We start from the raw sequence: 12,006 nt of genomic DNA on the forward strand, positions 1-12,006 counted from the left end.
GTGGATAGATAGTCTCTTGCGACGGATGGACAAACATATGATGTAGTATCAAGGAGCGCAAACAGTCCCCAAAGAGGTCCCCTGCAATCGCTGTAGATTGGTTGTGCCTCCCTTCCACGGGCGACACTTACCAATCACAAGCGCTGTTATCCGACGGAAAGCCTATTTTCCAACACCACGATCAAACTCGACACCGCCTCATCCTGCAGTAATTACCCGTCTACAGTAGCGCTGGCGGCGTTTCAGCAGATGGCAACCAGCCGAGGAAAGGGACAACCACCCCCGTAGGGAGACCTGTAGAATCCCATGGAAACTGTAAAAATGATTTGGTTGGTTCTTCTGGATCATGGTTGCGACACCAGTCAGGCTGGGAATGGTGGTCGGCCTCCCGCAGGATTAGATCAATTGTTTGCAGGGGTTCGCGATCAAACGTATGGCCAGCCGGCCAGCGGCATCGATCTGCCGAAAGTAATTTTGGGAAAAAGCTAAGGACAAACCGGAAAAACGAGAAAGCAAGGTTACGCTGCACGTTTGCTATTGGGGGTCGACTCACCATTAGCCTCGACGGCTGGGAGGCAGACAGGCAGGTTGCAGATCAGGGGCTCCCTACACTCATGGTTGGTACTGGGCTTCATTCTATGCTGATCGCTGGAACTGCCTAGACAGGTACTGACGTGGCAAGCGCAGCCACTGCCCAGCCATGAACGCAAGCGGGCGCCTCATGAGTTACGTGGAGTTGATTGCCTAGTGACTTATGCGGGAGGCCGACCAATCGCTTTCAGGCGTCCTGCAATTGTAGCACACCTCTTGGACTTGGTCATAGAGGGGTCAATGGTCTATATCTGATGACTACCTACTAAACCATCTCTGCCGGGCGTCTCACCTCTTCATCAGCACGCATACGAGTCTTGCAACCACAGATATGTCCTTTGTCGTCATGACCAGCAACAACAGCGCGACATCCCGCAACGGTGCGGCGGACATGGATCTTGAGAAGGATACCCGACCAGAACACTCGTAAGAATCAAGCAGCCCATTTGCCGAATGCTGTGAGGGTAACCAACTATGGTAGACCTTATGCTGGTGAAATTTGCACCGTCTCCTTTGGGGACGGCAAGAGCCTTCACATTCCACGTGAACTTCTCTACCAAGTCGAGAGCATCTCCTTGGGTCTCACCGTGATCCCTGGGTACAAGCCTTGCTTTAACGAAATGTCTTCCGAGACTGGCCATGTTCTGGTTCATTTCCTTACGTGCGGCGTCTACCAGTGTCTCAGGCCCCAGGGTGACAGTCCAGAGGAGAGACGCGTCTCCGAGTTCAGAACTGCTCTTGATGTGTATGTTGCGGCCGAATCACTGCAGCTGCCTCGACTCCGCGACCTTGCACGACGGGAAATCACCAGACTGGGCGACAACCTTACCCTCCCATCTATCATATCGGCCATAGAAGACTCCGGTCGATCTCTCAAGACGCTCCCTGGTGTTGTCGCGTACGTTGAATCTCGCATTCTCTCCTTTGGCGAAGAAGCGACGCCGGAGGGAGTCGACGAGATGCTTGTCGAGCTTGGGTGGCCCGAAACTCTGAGCAGGGCTTTGTTGAAAGCCATGGTGCTCCTGAAAAGTTCAGAACTGTCTAAAAAAACGCAAAAATTCCACGAGGACGGGGGGCAAGGCTTTTGCGAGACTGCTAAAAGTGTCTCGGAGGAGGAGCTGACGAGGAAAAGGATTTCACCCACAGAGCAGGCTATGAAAGACGCTGAGGCAAAGGCCGAAGCGATGGCCAAGCAGGAAGCTGAGAAGGAGGCCATTAGGGCGGCCAAAGCGGAGGAGACCATTCGAGCGGCTGAGGAGGAGGGGGCCATTCGAGCGCTCGAGAAGGAGGAGGCCATTCAAGCGGCCAAAGAGAAGGAGGCGTGGTTGAAAGAAGAAGCGGAATTGCAAACGCTTCGGAATAAGAAATATAAGAGGGGGGGCAAACTCATTAGGAGGGATCAAAATCGCCTCGATGAGCTTGTGAAAAGGTCTGAAAGAAGAGCCGAAGCCCGAGGTTCTTGCAAGCCTAGACCTAAGGCCCTTGTGGTTCCTACCGAAGGACAGGTCACGGTAGATCCGTCGTTTACGTTCCCGGCCATGGATGGTAAGTGATTGTCCACCCTGCTAATCTGACACTGTACCTCTAACTGCACTGTCTGGCTAAGGAACACCGACTTCCGAAACATTTGAAGACTTGAATGTGGAGATGGAGGCTCAGGAGGCCAAAGCCTCGGAGACGCCTTCGTCGAGAAGCTCTGGAACTTGGAGTCTCTAGGAAGCTCCTGAGGCATATTCCAGGCAGACATCCCCTGAGCTCAGACCCGTGCGTTTACACAGATGGAATAGTATCAGATTGTTAGTAGAACGCTCTCGAAAGTCTAAAGAGACGGCGATGTCTTGTTTTTGGCTAGTTTGGGTCGGGGAGAGTTTTGGGCAGGGACTGGCGGGTATTTGTATTTATGTTTGGGTCTGATCTCGGAACGCTGTGGTGAAATACCCATGGAGTGTCCGCTCGCTCTTTTAATCTGTCAAATGCCGCTGAATATTTATGCAGATAATTCGGACTCGGGAGACTCCATCGTGATGGCCCTGGAGTTCCTAGTTGATGCCTAGATAGCTTGCCTCTCCCATCATCTACGGCCTTTATTTGGGAATCGCACTGACCTATTCAACTTTACTCACCAAGCCGTGTCTAGGGCCTATTCTACGGTCATCAGGACCTTTCAAGGATGTTTAACCATAGAGCCCGTCGCTCTATGTTGAATCTGTAGAGCCATACTCGGTGACTAGGCTATGGACTTTGGTGAAGTAGGCAGTTGGTGTGTCACTTTTTACACTCTGCCTGAGCCTCAAGTGGCTTATTTCAGCACCGTAGAGTTTCACATGTATGGTGTCAAAATAATGGGCCACCAACTACCTCAAGTTGCCATCGGGCAAAGTTTCTGCCTATGTTCCGTTCGTCTCTCTGCATGAGGCTTTCTTGGCTTGCATGGTGACATCGCATTTGTCCGAGGCCGACCAGTGCATTGGTAATGATTCATTAAACGTCTTTTAATGTTGCTTCTCCCCCTCTTTTCCTCCCTTTGGATCATATCTAACCACGATTCCGCGTTTTTCACTGTCAAAGACAGCAAGCATGCCTTTCGACGACATAGCACCCGATCTTGAGATCGACTACTCTATTGCTGATAGCACCTGTGGTGACAATTCGGACTCACAAGATGATGAGAGACCCTTCCTCTTGTCTTCCGACTCTGAAGAGCCGGGCCAGGACTCAGACGTCGAGGTCATGGAGAACCGGCCACAGCGCTCGTTAGTCGTCCTATCCCCCTACCATGTCTCGGTAATCCAGACTAACAACATCCTGAGGCCATATGCGAGCGATATAGTTGCCCTCAGATTCAGTCCCAGCCAAACACTTCGCATCCCTCGTCAGTTCCTGGAGAAAACCCCGCTTGCCGCTCGTCTCGCGCGGTGCGAACCGCCAAACGAGCTGGATCTGGGATCCATCCAGTTCGATGCCGGCCACGTCATTGTGAACTTCCTCGTGACGGGCAAATACCAGTGCCTCGAGCCGTGGGGAACGACCGCTGCTGGAAAGTACTCCTCGGAGTTTAGAACTGCACTTCGCGTGTACATGGCTGCCGAATCTCTCGGATTGACGGACCTCTTCAACGTTGCACAAGAAGAAGTCAAGAAGGCTGGTGACAAGTTGAGCTTCCCTCAGGTTGTCGACAACGTCCACTTTTTGGACCCCTTCCATGCACACTTTCCGTGGATCGGCGAGTACGTCCAGTCTCGCATGGTCTCCTTTTGGGAGAACACCACGGTCGAACAGGCGACCAAGATGACGTCTGATGTCTTGGGCCCTTCAAACCTACATAAGATACTAATCAGCGGGCTGCTGAAGATGAAGGCTTCTTCCAGATGGCTTCCGGAGCATGAATCGACCATCAGAGATATGCAAACCCCGGAAGGTCGTGTTGAAGAAGACTTGGCTCCTCACAGCCAGATGGTAGAGAAACTAAAGATTGCGAATGAGAAGATGTTGAAGTTGGCTGCAGAGCTAAAGACGGTGGGAGTCTTTCAGGAGGGGATTAAAGAGAAGTCGGGTCCAAGCAGCTCACCCAAACAGCAGGGCGAGCCACGCCTTCAGATGCCTGAGGTCACCCTCCTCCAAACGCCGGATCTGCCTCCAAAGAAAGGAGTGAAAGAGATTGAGCAGGAAGCTGTCTTGGAACAATGCGAACTGAGATCCCTCATGTCCAAAAGCCTCGACAGGGAGGAGACCCCGTTGGGGTTTTCCTGGGCCGACCAGAAATGCCTTAACCTTCTTGAGCAGAAAAGTCATAGAAGGGCTGACGTCTTGAATGCGAAAAGAGATTGGGATCGGATTGATCTCCAACAACAGAAGGCGGACGCAGCTTTCAAGGATGCTATTAGCAACCGTAAGTGGTTCCGTTTCAAGTCATGATGCTAAGGCTTTTGTACATAACTGCTAATGGCATCTTTTTCTGGATATCTAGAAGGAATGTTTCGCGAAATTTGGCGCGACGGTTCCTCAAGCCTGACAAAGATCATTTTCTTCCGGGCAATGCGCAAGAAGTACCACTCCGAGAAACTCGAAGCGATGGCAAAAAGGAAGGCTGCGGTGGAACGGTATCAATCCCCCACCTCGGAACCCGAGGATCCCGATCAGGGTGGTTATTCGGAAACAGTGAGTAGTGAAAGCAACTCTCGCTCTTTTTTATCTACGGGCCAGAAGACTCCTGATTCGGGCGACGGATGGAGCACTGCTGAAATGTGTTTGGAACTGGAATCTCATTTGAATGGGGGGAGCTGGCGCGGTTGCGGCTCATGCAGGATGCTTGTGATGGAGACTATCCAAGACATGGTTACTCTGCCGGAATTGGAAGTGTCTGAGGATTAATGCCCGGAGGTTTGATGGTGTGGTACATGTTCTTTGTTTGGTAATGGACTTGATGTTTTCAGTTTGGCTTCAACGTTAATATCTATGTTTGTCTTTATTCTAGCAACGAAATTGTGCACAATGAATGGCAAGTAGAACAATTCGTTGCAAAAAAAAATTCAAGAATACTATTGGGATTTTAATGATATTCTTAGCTCGTATGGATTGGAAGAAAAAGAAGGCACTCAGCTCAAGCCTTAACCTCGGGTGTTTCCCCTCTTCTCCACTCGCTCAACTGAGGGGCTCACAAAGTCCCGCTCTCATGATCTCATCACCCTCTACAACCATTGAAAGGGACGTTGAAGAAAGGTTTGGTCTTATATCCTAGAAACATAACTTTAACTCGATATGGCAGAGCCACTAGAGCAGCAGACCATTGCCCTCATCGGCCTCGGCACCATTGGCCTCTCGTTCGCCGCGTTGCATCTCCGATATTCAAACGCGAATCTTCGGCTATATGACGTACGAGATGACCTCGAGCATCACATCTCTACCCTTCTGCCGGTATATTTAGAGTCAGTGAAGAAAGAAGCGACAGAGACCCTCTCTGTCCAGCAACTCATATCTACCGGACGGCTGTCGATATGCTCTACCATCGAAGAGGCATGCTCAAACGCAACTATCGTTCAGGAGCAAGGCCCCGACAAGATCGAATTCAAGCAGTCAAACTGGGCTAGCGTCATCAAGCATGCTCCGGCAAATGCACACCTATGGAGCTCAACATCTGGTATTTGCGCTTCCAAGCAGGTTGAACATCTTGAGGACAAGACAAGAGTTCTTGTGGTTCATCCTTTCAACCCCGTAAGTACTATCGAGTCGAGGATGATTATAAATCGGATACTGACATGGGACAAGCCGCATATCATGCCATTAATCGAGGTGGTGCCGTCTCCCCACACCGCGCCCGAGAGAACCCAGTTTGCCATGGATTACTTTAACAGTCTTGGCTCAGGCCATCGCCCCGTCAAGATCAACAAAGAAACCCAAGGCTTCGTTGGAAACCGTCTGGCCTTTGCTCTTTTCCGCGAAGCTTGCCACCTCGTTGCCAACGACGTGGTCTCGGTCGAGGATTTAGACACCATCATGGAAAACAGCCTAGCACCGAGATGGGCCGTGGCCGGTCCTTTCAAGACATACAACAGCGCCGGAGGAACTGGCGGTATAGGAGCATTTATGCATCACTTAGCTGGAACTATGGAGGCGTGCTGGGACGATGTCGGAGATATAACCTTTAAAGGAACATCTGCCGGGGCCTCGGCTCCACGTCCGAGCATCTCGGCAGAGAGTGAAGACTGGACAGAAAAGGTTTCCAGGCAAACAGAAGAGGCCTATGGAAGGCCAACTGCGGACTCGCTGGCTGAGAGGGATCGAAATCTGCAAAAGATTATCCAGGCTCAGCCAAGTAAGAGATAGTACAGAACGCAACCCCCAGGGGTCCAGTTTGCTGTAGACCCCTTAAGCTAGTTTATCCTCTTCCCACTTTTACAAATCACGCTCTGGAATCATCAAACACTAGATCATGCTAGCTACTGATCGGACCTTAGTTACACCGCTCCAACCCACTCCACGAAGCTATTCCCCTTCCGCTTAGAAATACAAGCCAAGAAAATCACGGAATCGCCCATGTTGCTATCGATATATGTTTCATCCCAGCATGGACCCTCCCCGGATCTGGTCTAGTCTCCCGGAAAACCGCGCGCGTTTCGGACGAACAACCGGCCGAACCTCGATTTGTCAGTATCTGGCGGTTTCCCTGGGCCGAGGTTCATGCCATGGATTAGATAAAGAGTGGGCTAACTGTTGCCGATCTAACAGACCGCTGGGGCGATCGGGAGATTTACGGTGTCTGTGTTGCATTGTCGTGGGGACTAGAGGTTGCAAGGGTTCTGAGATGCTCGTATAAAAAGGGCCTGGAGTCATGATACAATTGCCATATGGAACTGCAGGTGCTTTGATATTAGTTTTCTCTTTTCAACTTTAGAATACTCAAAATGGCTGCACCAAGATACGGCTCACCAGGTGTTGATCCTGCACCACTCTTTGAGCCCCTAACCTTTACACCCTCTGGACGCACCGGACCGAACCGCTTCCTCAAAGCCGCTACGTCTGAACGACTATCTTCATGGGACCCCAAGGACGAATCAGCCCGAGGAATTCCCTCAAAGCAACTGATCACCCTATACAGAAGTTGGGGTGCCGGCGGATGGGGCCAGATTCTCACGGGCAACATCGCCACCGACGCCGTGCATCTCGAAGCAGCGGGTAACGCCATCGTCAAGGCAACCGATCCCTTTGAGGGTCCCCGATTTGAAGCCTTCAAGGAACTAGCAGCTGCTGGAAAGGAAAAAGGCAGCCTCTTGATCGGCCAAATCACCCATGCAGGTCGTCAAGTCGAATCCTGGATACAACCCAACCCCATCAGCGCTTCTGCGGTCCCTCTAAAGCAGTCTGCCACGGGCCGTACCTATGGTGAAGCACGAGAGGCCACCAAGGAAGATATTTCTGCTATCATCGAGGGATTCGCTCACGCCGCAGAGTACCTGGAAAAGGCTGGCTTTGACGGCATTGAGCTTCACGGTGCTCACGGCTATCTAATCGCTCAATTCCTCAGCCCCCGTACCAACAAGCGAACTGATGAGTACGGAGGCAGCCTCGAGAACCGTTCCCGAATCGTCTTTGAGATTGCCAACGAGATCCGAAAACGCGTGAGCCCCAAGTTCATCCTAGGCATCAAGATCAACTCGGTCGAGTACCAACCAGAAGGCATCACACTCGACGACGCCAAGAACTTCAGCATCGCGTTGGAGAATGCTCATTTCGACTTTATCGAGATCTCCGGTGGAAACTATGAGAAGCTAGCATTCAAGCACGTTAAGGAGGAGAACCGCAAACGCGAGAATTACTTCCTCACCCAGGCAGAGGAAATCATCAAATCCCTCAAGGGAGAAACCAGAGTATTTTCAACTGGAGGATTCAAGACGACCGAAGGTCTTGTCAACTCCCTCGCCACCCTCGACGGCGTGGGTTTCGGACGAGCAGCGTGCCAGGACCCTGGACTTCCCAATGCGATCAAGAACGAGGGCGCAACCGGAGTTTTGAAGCAGGCATATGATGAAGAGGGTTTCCAAGCGATGGCCCTTGTTTTTGTGCTCATTAACCAGATTGCAAACGGTTTACGGCCAGCAGACTTTTCGGTGCAAGAGAATGTTGATGAGGCGTGGGAAAAGGCGAAGCAGCATTTGCAGCGGGTCGCAGAGGACAAGGAGCATTATGTGATCTAGATTAACGGATATATCTAGGAGTATATAGAGGAGACTGTTTTTCGGCCATTAATTGACTGCTACTGCAGACAAAATATCCGCCCCCTTATCGGCCTAAGTATTTCTCGGTTGTAGGACAACGCAGAAACAGAAGACTAAAAATACAACTGGCAGAACCTTAATTCTTAGCCTACCAGAACTTGAAACAACTCCTGCTGAGCTGGCGGTTATGGCCTGTTGCGATTCGCCGTGGCAATCCGTGCACTTGCTCTGCAGGCCCAGCGCTGTTTTGTTTCAGCTGAAGGATCGACCTATAGATAGACTCAGTGTGGATCTTTTAATGCATATGCCAACCGATCACCGTACGTTGGTTATCAAATCAGGGGCATTATTCAGGCACCGCGTTGATCTCTTCGCTGTGTGCCTGCATTGAAGATTAAAGGATGAATGCAGGCTCGATTTCAGGCAGATCGCGATGTCGCTGTAAGCTTTGAGCCCTGTTTTCAATCCATTTACAGCTCAAAAATTCGTATCTCTGCCCTTGACCATGCGTCATTGCAACCTCCTTGGAAGATATCTACCCATGTCCTGCCCTCTGAGTTGTCAGTTACAGCCAAGCGTGTCGCAGCATGACGCGCTGGCCGGAGTTCCCCACAGCCTTACATGACGTTCTATGACCTACCGTTCGCTAGTAAAGACGGCAAACACTGTGGTTCCCTTAAAAGACTTCCTTCCCAGAAGCAGAGCAGCCAACAGCAAGGAACCAGTCAGCTGAGATTCTCGCTGTTGACATCAACATGGAGCACCTGCAGACATTCTCAGCCGTGGCCATGGGGTTGTTAATTTATTTGTCACTGTTCATTACCACTGCGGTCGCGGTATCAATCGATGCCTGTCCAGGATACAGCGCCTCGAATGTCGAGGAGACAACCAATGGGCTCACAGCTGATTTGACACTCCTTGGTGAGCCGTGCAATGTCTACGGCATAGACGCGCCCGAGTTGAAACTTGTGGTTGAGTACCAGACAGGTGATTTTTATCACCAGTTCCCTTCTTGCGCATGAGGCTCATTTTGAACAGACAAGCGGCTACATGTGAAGATTTACGATGCGGGTGAAAAAGTTTACCAAATCCCCGAGTCCATCATCCCTAGACCTTCAAAAAGCGGCAAGAAGATCGAACAATCCGACTTGGTTTTCGACCTCAAGGCAGAACCTTTCTCCTTTACAGTGTCTCGGCGCGACTCAAAGGAGGTCTTGTTTGATACAAGCGCCGAAAAGCTGATTTTCGAGTCTCAATATGTTCGGCTGAGAACAAATCTCCCCAAAGACCCAAACATCTATGGCCTTGGTGAGCATTCCGACTCTTTTCGACTCCCTACGAATTCCTCCTACCGAAGGACCATGTGGAATCGAGAGGCAATCGTGATCCCGCAAAACACGAACCTTTATGGAAGTCACCCCATGTATCTTGAGCACCGAAAATCCGGCAGCCATGGTGTTTTGTTGATGAACTCGAACGGGATGGATATTGACCTTAATATCACACCCGAGGGCGACCATTACCTCGAGTACAACACGATTGGAGGCATTCTTGACTTTTATTTCTTTGCTGGCCCCACCCCGACAGAAGTCAGCAAACAGCATGCTGAAGCGATTGGTCTGGCAGCCATGATGCCATACTGGTCTCTGGGTTTTCACCAAGCCAAGTATGGCTACTGGGACGTCAACGTGTTAGCAGAAGTCGTGGCGAACTACTCGACGGCCAATATCCCACTGGAGGTCTTGTGGAGTGACATTGACTACATGGACATGCGCAAAGACTTTACCACAGACCCCGAGCGCTTTCCCATGAGCAAGATGCGAGAGCTCGTCGATACTCTGCACAATCGACAGCAGCAACTGGTCATGATGCTAGACCCCGGAATCAGCACCAACAGCAGCTACGAGTCTTTCCAGCGAGGCCAAGAAGCAGGTGCCTTTCTCAAAGCCGCTGATGGTTCCAATTACCGAGGTGTTCAATGGGCGGGCGAAGTTGTCTGGCCAGACTACCACTCTAAAGAGGGCCATGACTGGTGGGTTGACGAGATGGAAAGATTCTTTGACCCAGAGACAGGTCTTGATATTGATGGTGTTTGGAATGATATGAACGAAGCGTCCAACTTTTGTCCCAACGTTGACTGCGATCCTGCAAAGCATGCAAAGGATACAAACACGCCTCCTCAACCTCCCGAGAATCACAGGCCTCGACCAAACACGGGGAGACCAATCCCAGGATTCCCGGACAGCTTTCAGCCCAACAGCACATTAGCGAAGCGGCAGGATGCAAGCAGTGAATGGGAAAAGGCCCTTGCGCATAGAGATCTGTTCAATCCACCGTACTCTATCCAGAATGCGATGGGAAGGCTAAGCGATCGAACCATTTACACCAACATCAGCAACCACGACGGCACCGCGCAGTACGACACGCATAACCTCTACGGCCTAACCATGGTCAAAGCAACTTACGACGGCATGATCAAGAGGAAACCCGGCAAGAGACCCTTTGTCTTGACTCGGTCAACCTTTCTACACTCCAGTGCATGGTCTGCCCACTGGTTCGGCGACAACCGGTCTTCGTGGGCTCACTACCGTATCTCGATAGCCCAGATGCTCGGCTTCACGGCTGTACACAACTATCCCATGGTGGGATCAGATGTCTGTGGGTTCAACGGACGGGCAGAGGAAAACATGTGCTCTCGCTGGGTTCTGCTTGGAGCTTTTATGCCATTCTTCCGCAACCACGCCGATGTTGCCTCCACAAACCAGGAGTTTTACCTCTGGGAGTCTGTCACTAAGGTGGCTCAAAAGGCCATTGACGCTCGGTATAGACTGTTGGATTACATCTATACGGCACTACACCACGCCAGTTCTACAGGCGTGCCCAGCGTCAACCCATTATTCTTCATCTATACGTCCGACAGCAACACGTTTGGCATCGACACACAGTTCTTTCTAGGAGACTCTCTGCTGGTATCCCCCGTTGTCGAGGATGACTCTCAGTCTGTTACTTTCTATCTACCAGACGATCTCTTTTACGATTTCTGGACGCACAAACCTATCCGTGGTCAGGGTGAGCACGTCACAGTGGATAATGTCGGCTTCGATGAGATTCCCGTATACATCCGCGGTGGAAGCATCGTGCCGCTGAGGAATGAGTCAGCCAACACGACTGCAGAGCTTCGAAAGAAGAATTTTAATCTCGTGGTTGCGCAAGATGAAAATGGTTATGCGGAAGGATCCTTGTATCTCGATGACGGTGAGAGTATAGAAGGCAAGTCGTCAGAGATCAAGTTTGTGTTGGAGGACAACATCCTCACCGCCAACGGAACGTTCGGATACCGTTCTAGCCTAGAGGTCGAGAGTATTACCATTCTATCAGAAAAGGGCAGTGGCACAATATCTTTGAAGGAGAGTCTGGATAGGCCATTTGAAGTGCAGACAAAGATTGAAAGGAGAATAGTAGACCAGCAGGGCTCACTGCCCTAGGGGATGACGACTCGAGTTTATTTAATAATGCTTCATTTTTAGTCCACCTTACTCCCGCAGTCCTTTATCCTTGATGAAATGTTGTGAGAAAGACATAAGAAATGCATTACCTCATTAAAGGCATGGGAAGAACAGATGACACCTCCCAAGCCTTGTCCCATGATACCTTGCTAGCAAACTAAACCAATCCCTCTCAGTACCTATCTATAGCTCATGGA

At 50.8% G+C, this 12,006-nt stretch overlaps 3 protein-coding genes and 1 pseudogene across 4 annotated transcripts, besides 1 other annotated feature; all 4 read left to right on the forward strand.

Annotated features, from left to right (window-relative positions):
• The first annotated feature begins 895 nt into the window (after positions 1 to 895).
• On the forward strand, positions 896 to 2,307 carry NCS57_00818700 (annotated as a pseudogene). Its single transcript has 3 exons — positions 896 to 1,017; positions 1,073 to 2,136; positions 2,198 to 2,307.
• Positions 896 to 2,307: a sequence feature.
• An 861-nt stretch (positions 2,308 to 3,168) lies between these two features.
• Positions 3,169 to 6,414, forward strand: NCS57_00818800 (uncharacterized protein; the record flags this gene model as incomplete). The annotated part of the gene is made up of 4 exons (XM_053058013.1): positions 3,169 to 3,344; positions 3,402 to 4,480; positions 5,357 to 5,802; positions 5,857 to 6,414. The coding sequence occupies 4 exons, from the start codon at positions 3,169 to 3,171 to the stop codon at positions 6,412 to 6,414; spliced, it is 2,259 nt and encodes a 752-aa protein (XP_052911844.1).
• Positions 6,415 to 6,992: 578 nt separating this feature from the next.
• NCS57_00818900 (Oxidored-FMN domain-containing protein) lies at positions 6,993 to 8,282 on the forward strand (the record flags this gene model as incomplete). The annotated part of the gene is made up of 1 exon (XM_053058014.1): positions 6,993 to 8,282. One exon carries the CDS (start codon positions 6,993 to 6,995, stop codon positions 8,280 to 8,282), a length of 1,290 nt encoding a protein of 429 aa, XP_052911845.1.
• Positions 8,283 to 9,058: 776 nt separating this feature from the next.
• On the forward strand, positions 9,059 to 11,788 carry NCS57_00819000 (putative alpha/beta-glucosidase agdC; the record flags this gene model as incomplete). The annotated part of the gene is made up of 2 exons (XM_053058015.1): positions 9,059 to 9,290; positions 9,342 to 11,788. 2 exons carry the CDS (start codon positions 9,059 to 9,061, stop codon positions 11,786 to 11,788), a joined length of 2,679 nt encoding a protein of 892 aa, XP_052911846.1.
• Positions 11,789 to 12,006: the final 218 nt, after the last annotated feature.

Source organism: Fusarium keratoplasticum, chromosome 6, assembly GCF_025433545.1.
Source record: "Fusarium keratoplasticum isolate Fu6.1 chromosome 6, whole genome shotgun sequence".
In the NCBI taxonomy this organism is placed as follows: domain Eukaryota; kingdom Fungi; phylum Ascomycota; class Sordariomycetes; order Hypocreales; family Nectriaceae; genus Fusarium; species Fusarium keratoplasticum.